The sequence below is a fragment of the Spea bombifrons genome, chromosome 11 (assembly GCF_027358695.1).
Source record: "Spea bombifrons isolate aSpeBom1 chromosome 11, aSpeBom1.2.pri, whole genome shotgun sequence".
NCBI lineage: Eukaryota > Metazoa > Chordata > Amphibia > Anura > Pelobatidae > Spea > Spea bombifrons.
In genome coordinates this window covers 12,266,819-12,294,174 of record NC_071097.1, presented here as the reverse complement: position 1 = coordinate 12,294,174, position 27,356 = coordinate 12,266,819, and the positions used below count along the sequence as shown (strand labels likewise).

General features: G+C 40.9%; 1 protein-coding gene across 1 annotated transcript in view; it reads right to left on the bottom strand.

The window, feature by feature from the left end:
• NPFFR1 (neuropeptide FF receptor 1) overlaps positions 1–27,356 on the bottom strand; it is a 58,007-nt gene that overhangs the window by 5,801 nt on the left and 24,850 nt on the right. The window contains exon 3 of the mRNA XM_053449916.1: positions 3,993–4,092. Within this exon, the coding sequence (XP_053305891.1) occupies positions 3,993–4,092 (100 nt within the window). The remainder of the gene's footprint in view (positions 1–3,992; positions 4,093–27,356) is intronic.

Here is a 27,356-nt window from a genome sequence, read left to right as displayed (position 1 = left end):
CCAACACACATAAGAAGATGGGTACCCTATGTTGTTTGGCTAATCGACTTAAAGTAATTTAAACAACATTATTCTCTGGAAAGATTGCTAAATTATATCTGCAAATCTGACTACTAACATCCCAGCATAAAGCGATGTTACACTGACTGTACAGAACTGAATTTTGCCAACTATCACCTCTGGAGCAAGAAAATAGCACAAACTCTTCCACAAGTAAGCTCTCATTTTGGCAACTGGAAGAGCAGTGAGTGCAAGAGTCCAAAGTGAGAGATTCCAGAAAAATGTATGAGCCAAAAGCACACAAAACCCCCCCAAAAAACTCTAGCAGTTGAAAGAACTAGATTGTCTTATACCATACCTTATCACCATTGAGGGAAAAAGAAACCAAGTTAACAAGATCTTTTCTAGTGTAGCAAGCTTTTTAAAAAATATGGTTCTAGAAGCAATTGTTATTGAGAGTAGAAATAACATTTGGCAGAAAGTTACTTTGGAAACATAATAAAAAAAATCAAAACCTGAAAAAAAACCCTTTTTTCCCTACTAATTAGTGGAAGCAAAAATGATTAGAGATGAAAAAGGAAAACTATTTTTGTAAGTTTGCCTGTCATGCAAATTCCACTTTGATTAACTAAATCACACTTTAGAAAAATGAAAAGGCACTTTGTGACATGCAAAAGAGTGCTACCAAACTTTAAAAAAAGTTCTGGAATCAAAACAGCATGAAGAGGCATGAAGATACAAATCAAAGTTTAGACTGTAGCTGCCTGTTAAAAAATAAAAAGACAGAAAAAAGAAGTATGAAGATGGGAAAAAAGGATGTAAGTAGAGTCAGACTTATCATATGGAAAAACTAGGAGACTGCATAGGACACTAAGCTAACGGGTACTGGTGGCATGAGGTTTTTACTGTGAGCAAGGAGGTGCATTATCGAGGGGGCTCAACAAACATTGTTCATTTAGGGTGCTAGGCTTTAGATGTAAGCTGTATTTCCAACATATTGTTTTTTTTTCATTTTAACAATTTATTGTCAGCAGCATCAGGGAAGAAAAAAAAACATTTGGGGAGTGTCTGGGCATTTCTGGTTTGTGGTTCAGGCTTGATCTGGGGAGGGAGGTTAGAGGACAGGTAGAGATAGCGGTGGTGTTACCTGGACCTTCTTAAGATGGTTGATGCCCCTTTTCTGGATCATTGAGCAGCAACGCGATGGAAGACTTGGACCAGTTGGTCCATTCCTTCAAAGAGGCAGCTATGTAGCAGAGCAGTAATTGGCTAAGGTACATCTATACACTCTGAGGAAGCCTGTGCTAGGCAAAACGCGTTTGTGTGTTATTTTGTATTAACCTTTTTTTGGTTTTTATTGTTTTTTATTGCTAAAAGTTTAGAATAAATAAGTTTTTTGAAAAATATTTATCTTCCTCCTGGAGCTTTTTTAATTTACAAAACAGAATACCTTGTCAGCCACCACTATATTCTTGGTGGGGATAACACCACCTATGCGCTAAGGAGTGAGCAATTCTATTATGGCTCACCAAAAAGTAACTGAGGACACTCCAGACTGCTCCAAAGGTTGCTTCTAAAGAAATTCCATAGCTATATCCATATTATATTGCCCAAGTGCACACTTTGGGGCTAACTGAAGAAACCTGCACTACATATCGCTCCAAAGATTGTTGCCAAAGAAATCTTTAGACGAGAATTATTTTGCTCAGGCTGATACATTGGGGCTAACTGAAGAAGCCCCCACCGAATGTGAGTAGCCCCTTGCGGCCTTCATTTTGTAAAACATACGCTTTAAGAGACATATTACACTATTGTGTTTCTCTTTCTTCCACATATCCACATCCGTGTGAGGGCAGCCACTAACCCCCTTGTGAACTACTCTACATGTCCAAGTCAAGAAGAGGAAACCTTGGCAAGTGGTTCTGCTGCTACATTTACAATAACCTTGTTTTAATAAGGACTTTTTATTGTTCCCAAACATCGCTAGATACTTCTAGTGGTTTATAGTTGATATCCTTAAGCTATAGTTTTTATTGCTTTTACCCTACCCGTTTTAGTTGGATAAGGGGCATGCCTGGAGATCTCCTTGATCCTTGACCCAACCTTCCAGGCTTACTAGGGCATGTGCCTTTCATCCCCTGACAGGTTAAGCATAAGGTAAAAGCTACTCCCAACCCCATTTCGGTGCTTCTAGTTGCGTTTGACAAGGGCCAAATTGTGATGGCTAGACGACTGGGTCAGAGCATCTCCAAAACTGCAGCTCTTGTTGAATGTTCCTGGTCTCCAGTCGTCAGTATCAAAAGTGTTTCAAGGAAGGAAAAGCAACAGGGTCATGGACGGCCAAGGCTCATCGCTGCATGCGGGGGGCGAAGGTTGGCCTGTGTCGTCAAATCCAAGAGATGAGCTACTGTTTCTCAAATTGCTCAAAAAGTTTATGCTGGTTCTGATAAAAAGGTGCTTCACAGTTTATTGTGTGTGTGGCTGTGTAGCCACAGACGAGTCAGGTCAGAGTGCCCATGCTGACCCGTCTACTGCCGACAGTGAGCATTAGAATTGGACATTATGGGGATGGCCAGGATGCACTATGGGAAGACGCCAAGCCAGCTTCTCAATGAACTTGTCAGGACTTACCCACGCCATCGTCCCACGCCGCTCCGAGGACCTCCTCTCGCTGTCACCAATCTTCAGGGGTAGCGGGCATCAGCTCCTTACCCGCTACCTCGCAGACTCACAGACCGCACGTCTCCCTGGCTGCACGCGCGATCACAGTGCCTTCCATATTTGACCTCAGGTGACCTCAATTGCCTCGTCCTCGCTCCTGCCTGCCTATTTAAACGTTGCACCTTCATTTTCTCACTACCCTTGGTTGATGTAAGTGCGTACCTTTGTTCTTGCTTGAGTTTGATGTGTTTAACCCATTGTGACCCGGCTTGCCCTTGACTCTGCTTATTGGTTGCTGATTTGCCTTTGTTCCTGTTCCTATTGACGCGGCTTGATTGACTTGGCATCTGGATTATGATTCAGCTCTGAGTTGCTTCTCTGGTTCTGATCCGGATTGTTCGACTACGTCTCCTGCGCTCCTCTGCCTTCAGTGTATGTTACACTGTTGATGGTGTTCTGGCTTACCCTGCATTACAGGATCCTCCTCTACATTCATTACAGGACTGAAGTAACTTTGTTAAGAAGAATGGGCCAAATTAATCTACAACAATGTGAGAGACTGAGAGAAGTCATGCACAAAACGATTATTTCAAGCTACTGCTGCTAAAGGTGTTTCTACAAGCTATTGAATCATAAGGTGTACTTAGTTTTTCAGACATGGCTTCCTAATTTTGGCTTTATTTTTGTTGAATAAATCATGACATGATGTAATATGTCATGTGTTGTTGTTCATCAGAGGTTGTTTTTACATAATTTTTAGACCTGCTAAAGAACAGATGATTGTTATGATGAAAAACCATAGAATTCAGAGTGGGTGTACTTTTGTTTTCACACAAATTTATATAATAAACAAACGTAATGGCTGTTTTCCGCCTATATTTGTGGGAGGAGTCTCAGGGATTCCCGCCTCCCTCAGGACCCTCTCCTTCAGGGTGTTTCTTTCTTGCTTTTCCTGCCATGAAATGCACGGAACTTCCTCCTATTGGTTGCTCTTGGACTGCCTTGGTCTCCAGGCAGCCAGCAGCAGTGGTCCTGTCGCAGATCGCAGCTGCTATCACATGCAGTCGGCGACAGCAGTGGACGACATTAATATTACAAGCTCGGTTTTAAGGGGGTAAAGAAATGATATTGTTGGACATAAATACAGATTAACAGTAAGAGTGAGGTTAGGAAGGGTAAGGCAGAGGAAAGTGGAAGGAGTGGAGTAAACCTGATGATTGATAGGCTTCCCTGTAGACTTTTTATGTATTTGCGTATTATAAAGTGAAACAAAGAACAAAAAAAAATGGCATTTCATGTCACAGAGCTAATCTCAGAGAACTCCAGCTTACCTTTCCACAGCAATAGCTACAAGCGTAAATACTGATGCAGAAACAGACATCCCCTGCACCAAACCACTCATTTTACACATGATGTTGTCAAAAGGCCACCCTAGAAGAACAAGAAATACATGATATTACATGGCTGTTGGGTAAAAATTTGGACCATTAACAACTGCATGGAAGATTTAAAATATTTTGCAATTTTTGTTTGCAATTATTTGATATCAATGAAAACATAGTATTTTTGTGTATTGTTTAAAGAAAAGGTAAAAAAAGTTAAACAATAAAAACACTTTCCACAGCCTTATTTGCTCATATTTAGCAAGGGTGCCACTATTTGTGGAGGGCATAGTATACATTTCATGTACAAAAAACATCTTAATGTAACTTCATTATATGGTAGATTTTAAAACTAATCTTAGTCAGCAAAGATTCTGCAATTAAATGAAATTAGTGCAATGTTAGTATTTACAACATATATATTTAAAAAAAATGTGTTTAGGCCTCATTATTCAGAATGTGGACATTTTTTGCTTTTGTTTTGAGAACAATGTTATGCTTTTTGCTTGCTTAACACTTATAACCACAATGAGCTGTGCAAAAGATCTCCAAGGTTAGGCCTAAAGTTGCTTTAAGACACATACAGGCAGTAGTACATCCTTGTAATGTTCTTTTTTTGGTAGGCTTTACTATCCTTTAAAAGAATTCCTAAATGAATTCATCATTTACGTTTATAGTTATGACCTTTGTATTATCTACTAGAGTTAGCCCTTGATGAATGAGAAAGTGATTTGAAGACATTTAACAAGTTGAACTTTTGTGACTATATACCCATGCAAGAATTATATTGATCTTTTAATGCTAGGAAATTATAGGTTACAGGTCTTAAAGTTCTATGATAAAAGCAATTTCAAAGCTTTCAGTCAAAGAGAACATCACAATATTAATGTAAAACAGGCGTATTTTTTGATGAATGAAACATTTAACATGACATTAAGAGATGATATGTAATCACAACCTTAGCAAGGTCTGACCAAATCAAGCTTTATGACATTATTTATGCTCATCTTTAAGTTGGAAAATAGAGAAATTATAAACGAAACATAGGTCTGTCAGGAGAATTTTTTTTTTCTTTACTAAAGGGAGCATTAACAGAAGAGTTCACAGAACAGTTGTGATATCACCTTCAACACCTCACTGTTCATTATAAAGGACCACTACAGGCCAGGTTTTGAGCTTGCCCTTCATAATGCACAATTCAAAGGATGAGAAGGCTATTTTAACTATATATTAAAAATTTGCTCTTCCAATTTCTTTTGGTTAGCAGCCACTGTCAGGTACGGTCATGTGAAAAAGAAAGTACACCCTCTTTGAAGTCTATGGTTTTAGATATCAAGACATAATAGCAATCATCTGTTCCTTAGCAGGTCTGAAAATTAAGTAAATACAACCTCAGATGAACATGACATACAGTATTACACCGTGTCATGTTGTATTCAACAAAAAAAGAGACAACATGGAGGAGCCTTGTGTGAAAAACTAAGGACATTATGATTCAATAGCTTGTATAACCACCTTTAGCAGCAGTAACTTGAAATCATTGTTTACAGTATGACTTTTTCAGTCTCTCACATTATTGTGGAGGAACTTTGGCCCACTGTTCTTTACAATGTTGCTTCAGTTAATCGAGGTTTGCAGGTGTTTGTTTATGCACAGCTCTCTTACCGCCCTGCCACAGCATTTCCATGAGGTTGGGGTCTGGACCTTGATTATTTTCTTTTTCCGCTACTCTGTTGTAGATTTGCTGCTGTGCTTAGAATCATGACTTCATTTTGTCCATGGTTTAGCTGTCGGACAGATGGCCTAACATTTAACTCTGGAATTCTTTGGTATACAGATGAGTTCATGGTTGACTTAATGACTGCAAAGTTCCTAGGTCATGTTGCTGCAAAACAAGCCCGAATCATTACCCCTCCACTCCTTGACAGTGGGTATGAGGTGTTTGTGCTTATTTGCTGTGTTTACTTTTCACATTGTGCATTATGACCAAAACATCTCCACTTCGGTTTTGTCTGTCCAGGGACATTGCTCCAGAAGTCTTGTGGTTCAGGTGCAATTTTTCATACCTAAGCTGTGCTGCCATGTTCTTTTCTGAGAGAAGAGGCTTTCTCCTGGCAACCCTTCCAAACAAAGCATACTTGTTGAGTCTTTTTCTAATTGTACTGTCATGAACTTTAACATTTTACATGTTAACTGAGGCCTGTAGAGTCTGAGATTTAACTCTTGGGTTTTTTTTGCAATTTCTTCTCTAAGATCATTGGTGATGTCTTTCCTCTTGGTATTGTCTTAACATACACCTGAATGTTCCAGACCAGTAAACTCCTAAAACTTTTAACAGCTTTCATAAAGTAGGTGACAGTTGCTTATAGTTAATTAATCAAGGTATTTGATTAGCAACAATTGTCTGCTTAGCATCTTAATTTCTATGGAAGGAGTAAGGGTGTAGTTTTTCCTCACATGGCTTCTTCATTTTGGGTTTATTTTTGTTGAATGAATCATGACACAGTGTATTATGTCATGTGTTGTTGTTCATCTGAGGTTGTATTTACCTAATTTTAAGACCTGCTAAGGAACAGATCATTGTTATTATGCCTTGATGTAAAACTATAGAATTCTAAGATGGTGTACTTTCTTTTTAACCACTTTGATGAAGTACATCTTGGACTGAACTGAGCTCTTTGCCCTTCAACCATTTCCCCCTCCGGTTGACCCCTTTGGTTCAAGTGCCGTGGGACTTTGTGATGATTTTCCAAGACCGAGAACTAACTCCATGGGTGAACACACAGGTAGATCAAATGGGTCTTAAGCCAGTAGTCTGTGACCAGGGAAGCAGTGTAACAAGCTAAGATCAGGGAGCCATAATTTAAAATTGTGGAGTAACAAGCCAAGGTCAAGAAGTCAGAATTAAGGATAATCAGCCTCAAGCCAGGTCAAAAACAGGAGCAATAGAACACACTTAGATAGAATACACCATATGTACAATCAATCAATCATCAGAGAGCAAGGTGTAGTGGTTTTCTGACGGTTTATATCAGGAACAGGAAGCCAAATGTGCCAAGTTCCGTTCACATTTTCCATCGTGGCCATCTTGTATGTGGCTGCATGCCAGATGCCATGGGACAAGAAGGGTCAAGTTGTTACTATGCATATTTAAACTAGTATTTAAATATAAAACTGATTTTAAGTCAGCACAGTGTATTGCTACTGTCCACGTGCTGTCATTATTAACACACTCTTTAAAAGTCTAATAAACCCCCATACAGTAGTTTAAGGATTTGATAATTATAACACCCCAGTATAGCCACATAAGTAGAGAAATGAGAATGTTAGTGAAATGATGTGCCACTTGGAACTACAGGTAGTTGATTTTCTCTTTTTGATACATTCATTGGGGGTAATTCTTCTGTATCACGTTTTCCAAGGCAATCAAGGACTTAAAATGGTAAAGATCAAACAATAGATGGTCACAATATTGCAGATTTTTGTCTGAAATAATGTAATCATATTGTCTCAAATGTGGTTGTGAAAGTAGGGTATGGATATGAACTGCAGTGAAGAAATATTTAGAAGCATAAAGTCAGATATTATTTTTCAGTTATGAATTATGGCTAAGAATATCTGGATCACAATGTTACCTCTTATAGGCAAATATAGGGTCTATGGTCTATGTATGTCATGATACATTCCAAATATTCCTGCCCCTTTTGCAGAGCAAAGGTCTTCTTGTGACAATATGATATGTCTAAGGTGGAACCCTTGGTGAGAAACAACTGGGGAAAACCTTGGAGAGAAAGTTTTCTGTCTTTAAAAGTCACATTCCCCTTTAGTTGAGCCTCTGGGTACAGTGACTCTGAGGGCATAACATAAGGGCAAAACTTAACTTAAAGTCAAAGAACAGACCAAACGGTCAAACCAGCCAAATTGAAAGGATAAGGTCAAGTAAAAACATAAAAATAAAAACCAACAAGCATACCCAAAGTATACCCTAGGGCAGGGGTATCCAAGTTTTTTCTGCAGTGGGCCACTTCATCAGAACTGTATACGTGCGAGGGCCGCACTAATTCTTCACTGTGAGAAAATATGGCCTTTAATAAAATATGCAGATTAAAATAAAGTAAATTACACAAAACCTTTACTTTTCCTCACTGATTTCTGGGCCTAGTTTTGTGACTACAAATTCAGGATTCTGGATAATTAAAAATGAAATAGTTCTATTTATTCTAGGGATGCACCAAAAAGAAAATTCTGGATCAAAACATTCACGGTTCACTTAGCCAAAACCGAAAATGACCCCCACCTTCCTTTAAAAATAATAATAAAAACGCACATTTTTAATAAAAGTAGATAACGCACCACAATTGGACACAAAAAATAGCAATATGACTTGGCATGATAGGAGTGTGATTGCTAACAGCAATCACACTCCTATCTTACCTAGGCAACCAGTAAATTCTGGTACCTAGGCATGATGGGAATGTGCTGTTAGCAATCACACTCCTATCATGCCAAGTCAGCCAGTACATGCTGGTACAGGGTGGCTGTAAGTGATGTGCAGACCCCATACTGCTGACAGCATCAATACACAAGGGGGACAGCTAGCTAGGTTTCAGCATGTACTGGCTGACTTGGCATGATAGGAGTGTGATTGCTAGTAGCAATCACAGTCCCATCATGCCTAGGTTCCAGCACTTACACATCCAACCAGTAAATGCTGGAACCTAGGCATGATGGGACCGTGATTGCTGTTAGCAATCACACTCCTATCATGTCAAGTCAGCCAGCACATGCTGGTACAGGGTGGCTGTATGGGATGTGCAGACCCCATACTGCTGACAGCATCAATACACAAGGGGGACAGCTAGCTAGGTTTCAGCATGTACTGGCTGACTTGGCATGATAGGAGTGTGATTGCTAACAGCTCATCATGCCTAGGCTCCAGCACTTACACATCCATGCTATCACACACACACACTCATTCATATACTCATTCATTCACGTGATTGAACGCATACTCATTCAAACACCCTCCCCCACCCCCTTACCTGCACTGCAGCTCTGGATGCCACTCACAGACTTCAGCAGGGGGCGCGGCATCCCTCTGCATTCTCTTGTACTCCACAGAGGAAGCAGGACTGGAGCAGAGTCATGTGAGGTCATGTACATTCACGTGACTCTGCTGGGTTCCGGTTCCTCTGTGCAGTACAAAAGACCCTCCCACAGGTAAGTAGCAGGGCTCGAGGTTGCCCTGGCTCCCGATCTTACACGGGCCGCACCTCGAGGTCTCGCGGGCCGCATGTTGGACGCCCCTGCCCTAGGATGTACAGCTGGTGTTATAAAGATTTTAAGGTCCTATTTGAGGTCTGATTATAAGACGACCCCGATTATAAGACAAGGGGTATTTTACATAAACCTCGTCTTATAATCAAGCAAATACGGTACATACGTACATATGTTAAATTCATAACTTAATGAGGCTTTTAGTTTCCAGGAGAACTTTTTTGTTTTCATATAGGAAAAACATGCCTTTTATGTCATTATAAAGAAAACAAGTGTAAGCTCTCCTCAAAGAGAGTTAATAAATATGTTGAGGGGGAGAAAAACATACTAATCAAATGTATTCAATATTATAAGGTTTCATAATATTGTTTATTGTATTAAAATATTGTAATAAGTGCATTTTCCTTGATCCAAATAAATAACCAATAAAGTTATCCAAATTCACTGGAAAGCAATGTGTTATCTTTTTGAGATTCCTAGAGATATCAAATCCATCCTTTGTGTCAGAGGTTTTGTCAGCACAGCATGTTGCATACTTTAGCACTGTAGGTTGGAAAGTCAGGGAGCAATTACTTGACAGTAGTAGAACAGATTAGTTTTGTTTCCTCCACAAGTGCTTGAAATATATCAAGCATAAATGCTGATAAGAAGGATGGTGGTGACACCAGGAAATCTCAACAGGAAGGCTATAATCCAAGAAAAATAATTGTACATTAATATGCATGTTGAGGATATTTGAGGCAGTAGACTATGCTTTAAGTGAAAATATATTTATATATCTGCTGTGTTCAAAAATATGTATATATTACATAGGATATGAAAAGAAAAAGAAAAACAGCATACAAACAGCATAAGTACTTTTTCCTCTGGTAGCAGTTTAATGAATGTAAATGGATAATTGGAATCTAACTGAATGTTATCAATCCTGCATTGTATCGGAGTATGAGGGGACCAAATTCTATGTATGCTTCAGCAATGCAGCTGCGAAAATATAAGTAATGTATGTGTTTTTTGCATTGCAGTATCTGCATCACTAGCTAGGCCTCTTTATTAAGGGGTTTTTACATGTTGCATATCAATATAATTTAAGGGTGTCATTTATAGGCCTTACTATAAAACACAATACAGTTGTAACTGTGTTCTACAAGAATGAAAAAATATAAAAACAGGGTACTTAGCTTTTTAACCCTCTATTCATTCCTCGGAACACATATGTGGTAGCTTCCCTAAGGACTCTTCCTTCAAAAAGCCCCTTATAACAGGTATATGGATAAAACAGAACAAATTCTTGGGATACAGCTTTAAAAATACTCTGTAAAATAGAATAGAATAAAAACCACAAATGGTGCAATAATGTTTAAAAGGTTTAAAACAGCCCACACTAGTTGTGCCACACTCACAAGATTGTAGTAGGAACTGCGCCTTAAAGATAGCCTGTATCTTAGGAATCCTGAAGATTTGCTGGAACTTTTTAAAACCACCTCAAAGTTTTAAAAACCGGTCATCTGCTGGATACAAACGGATGATAGGCAGGCAGGGTATCTTCCAAAAGCTCTTTATTTAAAATAGCCCATTAAAAATGCTTAATGTTTTAAGAAACTAAGTCCAACGCGTTTCGTCATATGTTGACTTCATCAGGGACTAGTTATAATACATCAAGAAACATAAGCTAACAAAATATACTGTAGTTTTGCTTATTACCCTTGGACAGCTTGTCTACTTACTTAACCCCTTAACGACAATCCACGTAAATGTACGGGGTCACTATGCAATGTGATATTGCCTGTACATGTACGTGGTAGCGTTATATTGTGGTTTTCCTGGAAGCCTCACAAGTGAGCCTATCCAGGTAAACAAAAAAAAAAGTTTTTCTGACCTTCCGATCGCTGTGATTCACACGCCCCCGAGCCAGATGAAAATCTGGTGAGGGGCATCCCAGGATGCCTCTTCATTGAGGCAAGCCTGCAATACCCCAGAGGGGTTAAACGACAGACCAGTGATACCACAACAGTGTATGATGCATTTGTTTAAAAAAAAATTGTTTCTTGCTTTATGTGTAAAAATTATTTTCTTCATTTGTATTAGAGAAAATGTCCCACCTGAATCTTTTTGCATAGGATATTATTGTAAGTACATTTTTGCATAGGATATTTTTTGTAAGTACAGTTATTTAAAATATTGTATTCAGTTTTGAACTCTTAGAAGACTTAATATTTGTTAGGAGCTACTTAGAAGTCCAGGATTTTATCATGAATGCATACCTCCCAACATTTCAAAATGTGAAAGAGGGACACTTTTTTTTTTATCTCGCGGAACTCACCAATACAAGACTTTAAAATGTCCCGCTTGCATCACCACTTGAAACACACTTCATTTTTGTCAGTACAGTCATGCATATTACAAATAAGCAACACATTGAATTGAATTCATATAAGGCTCAGCCAGACATACTACTTCCATGATGCTGTCTGAGCATCATGGGAAGTGCAGAAACAGTAAAGCTGCAGATGCTAGCTGTGAACAGGGCCGGACTGGCCCACCGGGATACCGGGAAATTTCCCGGTGGGCCGGAAGGTCCGTGGGCTGGGACCAGGGGCGGGCTGGGACCAGGGGCAATTGCCCCCCAGGCTGCCCGAAATCTAATCTGAGCGGCCGCTGGGTGCTGATGCGGCCGGCGCTACTATAATACTTTTTTCTTAATTTAATATGGCAAGCTGGTCCGGCTTGCCATATTAAATTTTAAAAATGTATTACAGTATCGCCGGCCGACCGCATCGGCACCCAGCAGCCGTGTGCGATGGCCGCCTAGTGATGGGAGCAGCGTGAGGGGTGAAAGCTCCGCCCCCTCGCACTGACCTTTCACCCCTCACGCTGCTCCCATCACTATGCAGCCATCAGATTGCTTGGAATGTAATCTGAACGCCCGGTGCGTGCTGATGCCGCCGGCCGGCTCTGCTTTAATACTTTTTTTTTTACTTTATATGGCGAGCCGATCCAGCTTACCATATAAATAAAAAAAAAAGTGTTAAAGTAGCTCCGGCCGGGGGCATCAGCACGCACCGGCCGTTCAGATTACATTCCCAGCAGTCCGATGGCTGCATAGTGATGGGAGCAGCGTGAGGTGGAAGCTCCGCCCCCTCGCACTCAGACTGCTGCAGCACCGGATGTCAGGTCAGTGAAGAGAAGTAGAAGGTGAGTAAAGTAATGTATTTTTTTGTACAAAATGTATAATATTTTTTTGAATGTGTTTTCAGCATGTGTGTGTATGTAAGTGTATCCCCCTATATGCCACTCTGCCTCCAGAAATGCCTTTTACCCCCCTATATGCCACTCTGTCGCATGACATGCCTTTTAACCCCCTATATGCCAGAGTGGCATATATATGGGTATAAGGCATTTCTGGATGCAGAGTGACATATAGGGGATTAAAAGGCATATGATGGGACAGAGTGGCATATAGGGGAACATAAGGCTTTTTTGGAGGTAGAGTGCCCCATGATATGCCTTTTAACCCCCTTTATGCCACTCTGCCTCCAGAAATGCCTTATACCCATATATGCCACTCTGTCCCATGATATGCCTTCTAACCCCCTATATGCCACTCTGCCATATAGGGGGTTAAAAGGCATATCATGGGACAGAGTGGCATATAGGGGTATAAGGCATTTCTGGATGCAGAGTGACACATAGGAGGTCTAAAGGCATATCTGGAGGTATAGTGGCAAAAAGGGGGTTAAAGGTATATCACGGGGCAGAGGGGCATATAAGAGGGTTGAGGCATATCAGGGAGGCAGAGTGGCATATGGGGGTTAAAAGGCATATCATGGGACAGAGTGGCATATAGGGGGGCATAAGGCTTTTCTGGAGGCAGAGTGCCCCATGATATGCCTTTTAACCCCCTTTTTGCCACTCTGCCTCCAGGAATGCCTTATACCCCCTATATGCCGCTCTGTCCCATGATATGCCTTTTGACCCCTATATGGCAGAGTGGCATACAGGGGGTTAAAAGGCATATCATGGGACAGAGTGGCATATAGGGGGTATAAGGCATTTCTGGAGGCAGAGTGGCATATAGGGGGTTAGAAGGCATATCAGGGGGGCAGAGTGGCAAGCCTGGGGGCAGATGTGCATAACTCGGGGGTAGGTTGGCAAATAAAAGGAAAAAAAACCAAACATGTCTCAATCATAGCTTATATTAAATATGAAAAAAATAGTCTACATGAATTAATAAAGAAACAAAAGTTTCTTACCAGAATATCGTGAAGAATAATGTGATCACTGTTTTGTTCCACTGAACTTTTTCATCTAAAATGTTCGCTGTAGCAAATGTTTTGATCCCATTATGTGTAATGTATTTAATTTATTAGGGCCTTTTAAAACTTTTGCTTTCTGGCATTTTAATACAAATAATGAGATAAAAAGAATGGCGAATAGTGTGAGTCGGGTGTGTATAAGGGGTGCGTGTGGTTAAAGAGCGCGACCGTGAGATAAACTATATGGGGCTGGTCTCCAAATTTTTCCAGGGCTGCTTTTCAGTCCCAGTCCGGCCCTGGCTGTGAACTAAAATTCCTATGATTCTCAGCCAGCCAGGTATACACCATAATGCTGGCTGAGCATCATTGGAAGAGTAGTCCACAGCAGCAGAGATTTTTTTTACATTAAAAAAGGCTAATGTTATCCTCCCTCCCAGGACCCTTGCACACTGCCATTAAACACACCTGCCCATAAACACACATATACACATACACTGCCTTTACACACACACGGCCCTTACACACACCTGTCCATAAACACACACACATATACACTGCCCTTACACGCACACATATACACGTACACTGCCCTTACATGCACACATATACACGTACACTGCCCTTACACACACATATACACGCACTGCCCTTACACACACCCATATACACTCATATGTTAACAGAAGAGGGCTGGCACCTTTTGGCCTGGAAGACAAGTAAAGCAAAGCCCCCTCTCAACTGACTCACCGTCTGAACTGACTCACACATTTACTCTAACTCACACACTTACTTTGTCTTCATAGCTGTTTGCTTGCTTGCTCAGTTAGATGGGTGATACATTACATACAGTATACTTCAAATAAATGTTATTTCATCTCTTTAATAAATCACCTGTGGATTTTGACAAGAGTTACAAACAAAATGGTATAATTTTCATTTTATGGTACTGCCGTGTTGTCTAAGTAGTAGACAGGTCGTTTATCACATGACTGATTCAAGTGCTGATAAATGACTCCTATTATCAGAAAATATATATCCCTGGTTACCACAATTACCGTAATTGAAAATGGTCTTGTAGCACTCAAGCACTTTGCTCTGCTGGCTGATGAAAAGTGAATCCACCTATCAAATTGTTGATCTCTGCTCTCTCAGTAACTGGCACCTGCTTTCGAACCTCAAAAAGAAAAATTAACCTTTCCAGTGTGACACAAAGACAAACAAAAAATAAAATGAAGAATAGAAAAAAGTGCATTTATTAGTTTGGGTTTACCTCAAATGAAAAAGGTGTTGATGCCTAGGCTGTATGTATCGCTGCACATTTTGCCCACTGGAAGATATATTTCACAGGCTTTAACTACTGTATGTATGGTTGCAACCATTAGGACCCATCTCTTGCAGTAAAGCAAAGCCTTGGGGTTTAGTAGATAATGCTATTTTCCTTAAGTTATTTAATTGATTACCAGGTTTTTGATAAATCGAACAACTAAATGCTATTGTCAAAGATTTTATAAATAATTTTAAATCACACAAGCAATGTATTTAAAGAAAAATATCAATAAAATTCATATATTTTATAATACTTATATTCAGCTGTAGTGCTGAACCTTTGTATTATTCCTCCATCCTCGTGATCTTTGGGTCTTGGATAAATGGACGAGGGCGATATGCAAGACTTTAATATGCAAAGTAAATGGAGTGAGTCTACAGAGGAGCTCTTTTAAGTGGTCCTGCTGACATTCATGTAGTTGGACTTTGATGGCAGGTAAGAACCATTTGACCCAATTTTCAGGCCTCACTAGCCTTATCTGGCATAGTCAGGGTCCCCTTCATCAGCTCCGTGCTGCAGAGCTTCACTGTCACGAATGAGGCTGCAATTGCTGAGCAAGAGCAGCAAGGCTGTAGCTAGCTCTTTTTTGCACCTGAAAATTGCGCGCCCACTATATTTTTCCAGAGGTTGTTTTGAGAGAAGTATATAAATAAATAAGGAAATTAATTAAATAATTTATTAAAAAATATCCCCAAAGACATTCACATTTTGACACCGAGGATGCTTCAGCATAACTTCCATCCTGACGGTGGTACAGTATAACTCCCAAAAATATATCCTGAGTCTGACAGTACACTCAATACAACTCTTGTCACTACAACAGTATAACTCCTATCAGTATAAAGTGATCCAGGCTTTGAGGGTGGTACAGAATGTGGTGTTTAAACCAAATATAAAAATATAACACAAAGGTTCGTCTACTTTAACAGATATTTAATAAGAGACAAAAACACCGTAACATACAATAAATGAGTGACAGCCCCACATACAATGCAACACTTTCCAAGACTAACCTGCAACCTAAAGGTCCAACATAACCCAGCACACCACCGATTACCCCATCCATGCAGGATGATGGGCAGAGAGAGACTGAACTAAGATTTTGCATTCAACAGGCATATTGAATCACTGTAGGTGTGCCCTCGTTAACATATCAAAAGACATGTAATACAGGAAGGGTTCAACTGGCAAAAACATTGACAACAATACTTATGTCATTACATTCCCCCACTTTATTTTCTCCTGTGTAGCATAACTCCCATCACTATATACTGACTGAGACACTGACAGTAGTACATCATAACTCCCAATATCTCAGTATAGTAATATAATTTTTTTAATTACATGTGCTGGGCAATTGGTGCAAGCTTTCCAAGTTTTAACACCAAGCAGTTGCAGATAAAACATTATACATTATGAAGGGCCAATTTAAGTATATAAAAGGATCAGCTACACCATAAACACAGAAGCTATATGTTGTCCCATCCAAATGCACAATTAAGAATATGAACATTGGTTTATCACAGATCAAATTTAATTTTGAAGGTGTAACCAAAATTAAACAACAAACAGAAAACTTCCAAAGTACGATCATGTAAAAAAAATTTCAGTATTCATTGACGCACATAGCAGACATAGAGCACATGTTGCAAACCTCAAAGGCCAGGCCTGGCACCCATGTTACATCCAAAGGACATGCCTAGCACCTAAGTTGCATCCACAGGATTTGCCTAGCATGCAGATTGCATCCAAAAGAATTGCCCAGTATCCAGATTGCACCCATAGATCTTGCCCAGTAACAGTTTGCAACCTTAGGACTTGACCATCACCCAAATTACACAGATAGGACTTGCCCCAGCACCCAGATTGCATCCACATGACTTGCTCAGCATGCTAGTTACTTCCAAAAGTCTTGCCCAGCACCAAGATTGCATTCATAGGACTTGCCCAGCACCCAAATTGCATTTATAAAACTTGCCCAGCACTTAATCACACTCATAGGAATCTTCCATAACCCAGATTACACTCATAGGACTTGACCAGCACCCAGTGTCACGGTAACCCCCTGAGACTGAGGACACATAGTGGCAGATTTGAATTTTGGGAGAGGTCTAAGTGGAAAACTGTAAAACCCCATCTGGCCGGCATTGGGGTTTCTACGTGGCTGGAAACTCTCCATACACCTGACCAGTACATAGCCGCAAATCCATGGAACCGCGCGGCAGCTAGGAACTGCGGCAATGCCCGCCGACACCTGTTGTCCCACCACATTGCTCTTTTGGGGTTACACTATGTTCATGGTGGGCAACACTAGGTGGTGGTTACGGAGAGGGAGCTTATTTGGGAACCCTGATTTTATTACCAATCTTTAGGACTGGGGTTTACCCAGCCGCTGCTATGGAACTCTGGCCCAGCTACCGCGTGGAAGTTTCCAACGCTATCGCTCAGGGTCTCGATGTTGGATCATGTCGCTTTTTGGATCATAACATCTTCAGACCTTGAGCTCTCCATGGGTACCTCGGATTGATGCCGCTCCCTCGGGATCACCCTGAATAGTGACTCGGGTGGGCATTGCTGGCCATGGAACTGCATGGAGGCGCCGGGCTGTCTGGTGGTTGATGAGATTATATCTTAATCCTATCAAGCCCTATGTATAAATATCTGTGCTGTCTTCAATAAAGAGACTTCTGTCTTACCCCTAGTATCGACTAGTGCTTGGAGGGGAGAACTACAGTGGATTAACCCTTGAGCTACAGAGCATACACGGCAAGGAAGATTTCTATGGCAGAGCTACTCAGTCTGCGTACAGGTCTCTGTCACAAGGTTCCTTCTACTTCTCCATGAATCTATCGAGAGAGACTGTCTTGCCACCTGTGACGGGACCCTCCATCACTGGGACCACTGGAGAGGTCTGACTGCCAGCCTCCGCCGTATTGCTTATGGGCCCTGGGTTTGAAAAGACTTCTGTGGCTACATCCAGCAGTATATCATCTCATCACTGGCTGAGGGGATTATCTCCAGCAGACAGCCAGGATCTGCAAACAGGGAGTGACCGCCATTGTTTTAATTTAATATCAGACCCCTCCACCCCATGGTGCATTATTATGTTGCCCCCTTCCCCCCAGTTCCACTGCTACAAACATTTACCCTGGCCATCCCTGGAACTGGTTTTGGCCAGCAATAGATAGTGGAGGTTGGGACCCTATTGTATTGTTAATCCCGTTGTCTCTGGGAGGCAGATTAAGGGGGCGTTTTGTATCCCAACATCTTGTTTTTATGTTAACATGTGTTTTGCTGGATATATCCAGCCGTGTGTGTCCAAAATAAATCAGTCTTCGTTTGGTTTTACCCTACACTGAGTCTCGGCTAGTGACTGGGGAACCGGGGAAAGTGTGTGTGTCCCCTAGGCTAAGAGAGCAGTCAGTGAAGGTAGTCGGTCGGACTAGCCAGATCCGTGACACCACCCCTGTCAAAGTGGCAAATAAAATATTTCTCAGGACCATGTGCTTTGTGGTTAAGCTTTTTTCCCCTTACAACTGAAACATGTATAGATCAAAAAGGCTTATGTGGAAAGAGTTGTTAATAATTATATTACTTACAGATGGAAAAAGGCAGATGAACAGAAAAGGTTGAGCCTACAACTTTGGCCCATACTACTGCTCATTTCCATACCCAGATATATCCTACTTTAACATATTGAGCACTGAAAAATCAATATATTAAAGGAATAGTGAAACTGACACAATGTATATAAATTGCCAAAATTTACAAAAATGATAACCTAGATTTGTTGGCATAATATTTATATGGATATTTTGCTCAGCAGCAACATACCCTGGCGTTACAGTATTTCTTTGTTAAACAGTTTGTTCCTTGTCCAAGTTCCTTTTCATCTTAAACACCATAAATAAAATTCCCAAGGCTGAGATACTATGATGTGTACATATTATACGTCTTGTTGAGACAGATTAGTAGTGTGCATTTGTAAGGAATATCAATGACTGTTTATTTTTTCATCTTCTCATCTTTTAAAGTATTTGAGAAGTGCCAGGAAAATAAATCCATAGAGTATTTGGAGGAAAATGTCTTTGATTAGTATAGCTAAAATAAAGTGTCCTAGAAAATTAACAGTTTTGGCCTGATACCCAGCCCTGTCTCCAACAAAATAAACATTTAATGATTGGAAAAATATGTTTAGATTAAAGCTTTCAAGTCCTCAGGTAATCTCAGTATCTCCCCCAAAGTCTCTCCCTTTTCAGTGTTATATAGCTCCTCACCCAAACATCAGTCTAAGCTCGATGAAGGGGGGAAACAAGACACTTATTGAACAGGACATTTATATTTATATACACATAGCCAGGTAAAATACAATATCCTCCACTCCCCCTGTCCCTCCCAGGATAAACATTACGGCCTCTGCCTGATGCCTTTCTTCCTGGCGTCCTGCTGTGAAACGTCCCAGGGTAAGGAAAATAAGGTGCCCCCTAGTCCCCCTAATGGGGTGACCCCAAACCCCATATTCATCTTACAACTGCCTCCCTCATCCCCAAATAGCATAGTGATCAGAGGCTTTATGGGGGAGCGACAACTGCTAAGAGTTTTAGCAGACCGCAGGTGATTCCAGGGGAATACTGTTGTGCTCCGGTCAGAGTAAGTTGTTGTGTTGCCGGTGGAAAAAAAAATTGCAGGAATCAGGAAATAAGGATAAGAACAGTTTCATAACATATACTCAAAAGATCACACATTGAAGAGCTGAACAAAATGAATTACCCCACCCATGTAGCAGGCACTGTACTGCACATCTAAATATTATTGATGGCAGCATCAATTAACTTTAACGGTGCATCAAACTGATTGTATGTTTACCTTCCAGATATATCAGGGAAGAATAACAAACACATGGTATATTTGATAAATCAGTCTCTAAGTCTCCTTTAATGTCATTAAGGGCTCGATTTAATTACCTACCTCAACTCTAAGTGGCGTTAACAGTAGTATAAATGCATTTTATCATTTATCACAGCTCTTTGGGGCTGTGATCTCATTTCCTATGGTAGTCTTACCAATTGTACACCATTCTTCTGTAAATCTGTGAAAGCACAAAGCAAATCTGTTTCATGTGAAATTCTAGAGATAAAAACCCAACACATGCAAAGTTGTATTGTATTCCAATGTCAAATGAAACCTTTCAATACCAAGAAAATTCTGCCATTAATTTCAGTGCATCATATCAAGGTAAGTATTTTTATATGTTCCATGTCATTTCCAAGAGCAGGTAAAGGAGCTGATGGGATAGGTGGCACAGGAAACTATAACCCCAGCACAAAGCCTTTTTAATTCCTCCCCAGTTTCGCAGTAGTGGGCTGCACTACCTATATTGATAGCCCTGAGTCTGAGCGTCAGAATATGATGTAATTTCCCGGCACTCAGACATAGCCTGTGAGGACCTTGAAGAAGCGGAAGTGCTGGCACCAGCCTACCCCTTCCTGAGTAAATAAAGGTAGGTTGTTTGTATGTAAATGTAATAAAATATGTTAGTGTGTGAATATGTTGGTCTATGCGTGTATTTTAGTGTGTGTGTGAGTAAAGGTGTCTGTAACATGTGACTGTATGTGTGTATATGTTAGGTTATATGTGTAAGTATGTTAATGTGTGTTAAGGTATGTGACTGTATGCGTGTAAGTATGTTAGTGTGTATGTATGTTAGTATATGTGTGTACGTTTTTTATTTCGTGTGTTCGTCAGTATTGTGTAAGTATGCTGCTCTGTGAAAATGTTACTGTGTGTGATTTTGTCCGTATGTTACTGTGTGTGTGTAAGTACATATGTTTGTGCGTGTAAGTATGTTACTGTGTGTGTAAAGGGAGCTTGAGGGTCCCAACCCTACATCTAGAAGGGTGGTCCCAGCAATAATACAACATATACAGTAGGCATAACAATTGGGACAATCTGTAATTTGACCGTTTCCCACTAATAAGTATAATCTAAATGTAAAAATGTCTGGGCTTTTTTTTTATTTTTAGCCATCCTCTACCTATTATTTGTGGAAGGTATTAGAGATGGTGAGTAGCTTTTAAGGTTTATTAAGAGCCAATTGATTTTCATTTTTATTTCCCCTATGGTTGCATTGTGCATTTTATTTTAAAACAATTTATTTTTGGGGTATAACTTCCTTTTAATGATTTTTATAAATACAAACAACTGAACTTAAATCAGGGCCCTGGAGAAACAGAATACAAATAACTTGTAAATGATATAACACAATTTTTGACTATTTAGATATTATCTTATTTTGTAACAAATTATACACATAATCATGTTAGTGTTACACAAGTTTCATTAAACCCATTAAAATTGCATTAATCTTTATGATGAGCTCCCCTGGGCAAATTGTTTACATTTTATACTTTTTAGGGAGGATTAATTTATATGCTGATAAATTGAATACTGCTTTATTGTTGTATACATATGATCATGTTGACTAGTGTGCGACATTTCATTGAGGCTTCGCTGTCATTATACAATTAGCATTGTGATACAGTTGCACATCCATATTCGTATGTTACCTTATTGTGGGGGCACTATAATTACAGATTGTGATCTAAATGCAGCCCAGAGTGCCTAGTTACAGAGAGGCCCTTCTAGAGCGTGTATACTGGGGGCTTATTTAGATCTCCAACTAGTGTATGCGTGTATACTCGTAAGCTGGTTTGAGCAGGGCCCCCCTCACCTGTTGTCTCTGTAAGTCAAAATGTCATGGGATATGATGGCCCTACATAAAGCAATAGATAATAATGATAATAAATGTTTAGTGTGTCTGTATGTGTAAGTGATATATATATATATATATATACCGTATTTGCTCGATTATAAGACAAGGTTTTTTCCAGTGCAAATGCTCTGAAAAATACCCCTCGTCTTAAAATCGGAGTCGTCTTATAATCGGGGTCGTCTTATAATCAGACCTCAACTAGGTCTGACTATGAGACTAAGATCCAGATCCCCCGCAGCGATGCAGGGGACCTGGATCCTCCTGTCCCCCCCCCAACTTACTGGTACTTCTGAGTCCCCGGTGCTTAGTCTGGGCAGCGTGTAGAGCTCTACACGATTCTCGTACACAACTTCCGCTGCAGCCGGGAGGAGGTGGGGTTAGCAGTGGGGGTTGTCTGCGTCTATTCCCCGTGATCTCCGACAGCCGGGGAAGGTCTGCGCGATACACGCTGCCCGGACTACGCACCGGGGACTCAGAAGCTCCGGTAAGTTTGGAGGAGGGAGAGGAAGTGTTAAATGGGGGGCATAAGGCATTTCTGGAGGCAGAGTGCTCTGTGAAATGCCTTTTAACCCCCTTAATGAAACTCTGCCTCCAGAAATGACTTTTAACCCTCTATACGCCAATCTGCCTCCTGAAATGCCTTATACCTCCCTATATGCCACTCTGCTCCATAATATGCCTTTTAACCCCCTAAATGCCAGAGTGGCATATAGGGGTATAAGGCAATTCTGGAGGCAGAGTGGCACATAGAGGGTCAAAAGGCATATCATGGGGCACAGTGGCATTTAGAGGGTTAAAAGGCATATCATGGGGCACAGTGGCATATAAGGGGTATAAGGCATTTCTGGGGCAGAAATCGTCTTATAATCAGGGTCGTCTTATAATCAAGCAAATACGGTATATATATATATATATATATATTATTTACTGCACATGAGAGAGTAAGTGTATATGGCTCATTGCTCTTTTGAATATGTCTCTCTGTCATTAACCATCTACCCACATTTCTCTTCTCTCTCTCCATCTTGACACTTTCTCTTCGCTCCTGCAACCCCAGTCTCCCATAAATCTACTTTCAGATAAAATTGCATGATTGAACTATGATAGGTATTGGTGTTTATGATTATGAGACAATAGTCCCATCATACTGCACCCCTATTGAATCCATGGAAGGATACGTTAGGAGTAGAATTTATGAATGCAGCCTAGAGGACTGCATTGGGAGGAGGGTCCCGCGGTTCCCACGGGAGCAACTCAAGGGCAGCCTTGCGGGACTGCGCGGGATATCTGCAGTTCAGGTAAGGAGGTGGGCTTAATTGGCCACAAATGTTTTTCTAGTTTCACAGTATGCATACTGTGATGGAACCCTCAATCACTGGGGCCACTGGAGAGGCCTAAGAGCCAGCCTCCTCCTTATTGACTATAGGTCTTGGCTTTGTAAAGACTTCTGTGTCTACTCCCAGCAGTATATCATCCCATAATTTGCTGAGGGGATCATCTCTGGCAGACATCCAGGATCTGCAACCAGGGAGTGACCACCATTGTTTTAGCTTAATGTGCACTAATATGTTATATAAGTCAACCCCCCCCAAGTTCTACCACTACAGAAATTTACCCCGGCCAAACCATCCCTGGAACTGATTTCGGTCAGTAATAGATAGCAGAGGTTGGGACCCCATTGTACTGTAAATCCCTTTTACTGACCCTGTTGTCTCTGGAGGCAGATTAAGGGGGCAGTTTGTACCCCAATATCTTGTTTTATGTTAATGTTTGATTTTCTGGCTATATCCAGCCCTGTGTATGGGGAAAAAAAAGTAGTCTTCATTTTGGTTATACTCTACACTGAGTCTCGGCTAGTGACTGGGAAACCGGGGAAAGAGTGCGTTGTCCCAGTCTAATGGAGCACAAGTCAGCGGAGGTAGTCGGTCGGACTATCCAGCTCTGTGACACATACATGCTTGCAGCACTAGAAATCTGCGTATAGGATTCATGTCTTTCACTTCAACATCTACAATAATCTATTGTAGTTAGGAATTGTTTTGATTTTTTTTCATAGCTCTCCTCTTTTTTTAATTCAACAGGTTTATCCGCTTTCAGAAGTTACTAAAGTTACTAAAATTAGTAGGCATGTATGAGCAGCTGGGTTAATATGCACAACCTGGCTGGCTAGTCGGTTTTTCAAAAGTCATGGAATTATTATGAAAACCTTATAACACTTTAACATGTTTTACCAAAACTCTTGTTTATATTAAACCTCCATTTGTCATTAGTATAAATGCTCCTATCCTATGACAATCCCAAGTTTGGGTTTCCTGATTCTGAAATCTTTGAAAAATGATATTGTTAATTTCATAGGGTTAATTTGTTTTATTCATTCCATCCTTTGCACAGATTGTTGAAGTTTGGTGTATAAAAACCATCTGCCGTTTTTTTATGGATTTGGGAATATCTACCTTCCTATCTGCAGTTAAAGTAACTACTACCTTCCATCTGCTAAAATCTAACAGAAGCAATTTAATTTTATGAATCATGTAAAACACTCCCCTTCAATTTAACAAAACTGTATTAATTACTGCTTATCCTAAATCTTTGTCACGTGCTTTGTTTTTTTTCTTGATTCTCATTCTTTGTATGTTTCGCTCCGGTACCAACTCAGTTATCTAGGCCCACAGGAGTGCTTCTGGAAAAGGATGGAGTCTCGTCTTACACCCTCCCGGAATGAGGGAGAGGCTGTCCCCTGTGGTGTGTGCTGCGGCTCTGCCCTTTTGCAGAATATTGCAAACCTTTCTGCAGACTACAGATTGGCATTTTGAAGTCAAGAATGAACGTTCACTCTTTTTGAGGCACAATTCAGTGTTTTGTTTTCTTGTCCTTCTGGATGTTATGTTTTGTTTACATGCAACTCTATGGTTCATTTCTATTGCACTTGTTTCCTGTTTTGTTGTTTCCTGTATCATCTGAAACATGGCTTCTATACACTAATTGCTTGCACTGTCATTACTTATACTACATGAAACATGGTGTCAGCAGTATCTGAACCTGGTCTGTTGAAGTCAAGAATGAACGTTCACTCTTTTTGAGGCACAATTCAGTGTTTTGTTTTCTTGTCCTTCTGGATGTTATGTTTTGTTTACATGCAACTCTATGGTTCATTTCTATTGCACTTGTTTCCTGTTTTGTTGTTTCCTGTATCATCTGAAACATGGCTTCTATACACTAATTGCTTGCACTGTCATTACTTATACTACATGAAACATGGTGTCAGCAGTATCTGAACCTGGTCTGTTTCCACACATTTGAAGCTAGAAGCTTGCAATATCATTCCACTACCTGGGGCAATTAGGACGAGTGAAGAATGTAGCAGTAACTGGGAAAACTTCAGAGCTGAATTTGAGGATTAATCCCTAGCCACACTGAATGAGAAGCCTGCAGCAGTGCAAGCAGCCACACTGAGGAGGGTGATGGGCAGTGAGTGCCACCATGTTTACAAGCATAATTTGAACCTCACAGAGGAGCAAAAGAACGACACTAAAGCCATAATTGATGCATTAGAAGCTTTCATTAAAAAAAATATGAAAGAGATATATATATTTATACAAGCAATAAGAAGGTGAAGCGATAGACAACTTTGTCACAAGGCTAAGAGAAAAAGCTGCAAGCAGTGAGTATGGCTCAATACTGGCATAAATACTGAAATGGCATACCACCACCTACTCACCACAGAATATCTTTGCCCAGTAAAGCTGCAGCAAGAAGTAGATACCCCAAGGCAGAAAACCGGGGCTTGGTAGATCCCAACAGTGAGGATTAATATAGATAGTGGTCCTAGAGTAGGCAGGCAGATCAGGAAATACACTTCAGTAGAGAACTTTGGTTTAGAGCACGATTCGCGAAATAAGGGGTTTCCCACAAACAGCAAGAATACCAAACCGATCACCGGCTATATAGAGGATATACACAAGCAGGTAAGTAGACAAGTCGGGGTTAATACACGGAGCTGGCAGGCAGACAAGCTGGGTTCATACACAGAGCTGGGAGGCAGACAAGCCGGGTTCATACACGGAGCTGGGAGGCAGACAAGCCGGGTTCATACACGGAGCTTTGAGGCAGACAAGCCAGGTTCATACACGAGGCTGGGAGGCAGACAAGCCGGGTTCATACACGGGGCTGGGAGGCAGACAAGCCGGGTTCATACACGGGGCTGGGAGGCAGACAAGCCAGGTTAATACACGGAGCTGGGAGGCAGACAAGTCGGGTTCATACACGGAGCTGGGAGGCAGACAAGCTGGGTTAATACACGGAGCTGGGAGGCAGACAAGTCGGGTTCATACACGGAGCTGGGAGGCAGACAAGCCGGGTTCAGACACGGAGCTGGGATGCAGAGAAGCCAGGTTCATACACGGAGCTGGGAGGCAGACAAGCTGGGTTCATACACGGAGCTGGGAGGCAGACAAGCTGGGTTCATACACGGAGCTGGGAGGCAGACAAGCCGGGTTCATACACGGAGCTGAAATCCATATACTGCAAAGTAGCTCCAAACAGGATACTCAATGACATAGACCACACCAGGGAATCAGTGGACAGGACTTCCGGGTTAATAAATCCAGCGCCTAATTAAGACACCCCTCTCCCGCCAATCACATAATGGGAACATGCCCCCTGGCAATCCTGGCCAGTCTCTTCTGCTTGAAGAGGACCCAAGGGGCACATGTGACAATACCTACATGCAGCAATTGAGATATGTCGTACTGCAGAACTTACTGACAAACATATGAGAGCTATGGAGCAGGGTAAACAGACTGACAGTATCAATAGCAGTATCAAGCAACTGCTAAGCTTGAAGAACCACAAGCATTAGCAAAATAATCAGAAAAGCAACTCACCTGTGAGCAAGCCTAGATCATGCAAGTACTGTGACAGTGTACATATGCGAGCGAAAAACAGTGTCCTACATATGGGAAAATCTGAATCATTTGGTAGGCTAAATCATTTTGCTGGAGTATGTCTGTCAAGAAAAAGGAAGCAAGGAAGCTGCACACAATTGAACAAATGTTTGATCCTGAGAATGCACACCTGCTTATCACTAATGTGATTTACTTAAAAGAATGCATTGGTGCTGTAAAATCTAAAAAATGGTTTGTAAATCTCAGATTGAATAATATATGCCAACCCTGCCAGTTGGACCTTGTGCAACATGTGATATCATGTGTTTGAAAGACAAGATGAAACTGGCAACGAGTGCACCTCTTCAACCTTACTGAAGTTATATTGAGGGGACCTAATGGAATCATTGGGAGTTTTCCAGAGTGCATCATACATAAACATATACACAAACTTGAATTTGAGATTGTTAAAGTCAATCAGAAACCGCTATTGTCTGGTTCAGCATGTGAGTGCCTGGGCTGATGCAGTTCACTATTCCTGCTGAGCTGCATAATGTTGATAATCAGCTTTCAAAGCCCCTGCTAAGGTCACTGACAAAACTGCAAATACTCAATGTCTACAGTGATGTTTTTAATGGCCCAGTAGTATCCACTCCAGGAGAGGTTTATTTTGAACTTGATCCTATCATTCCACCAGTACAATGTGCCCCACGCAATGTGCCAGTAGCCATTAAGCCACAAGTAAAAGCGCTACTGGATAAGTATGAAGCTGACATACATCTTACATCAGTATCAGAGCCA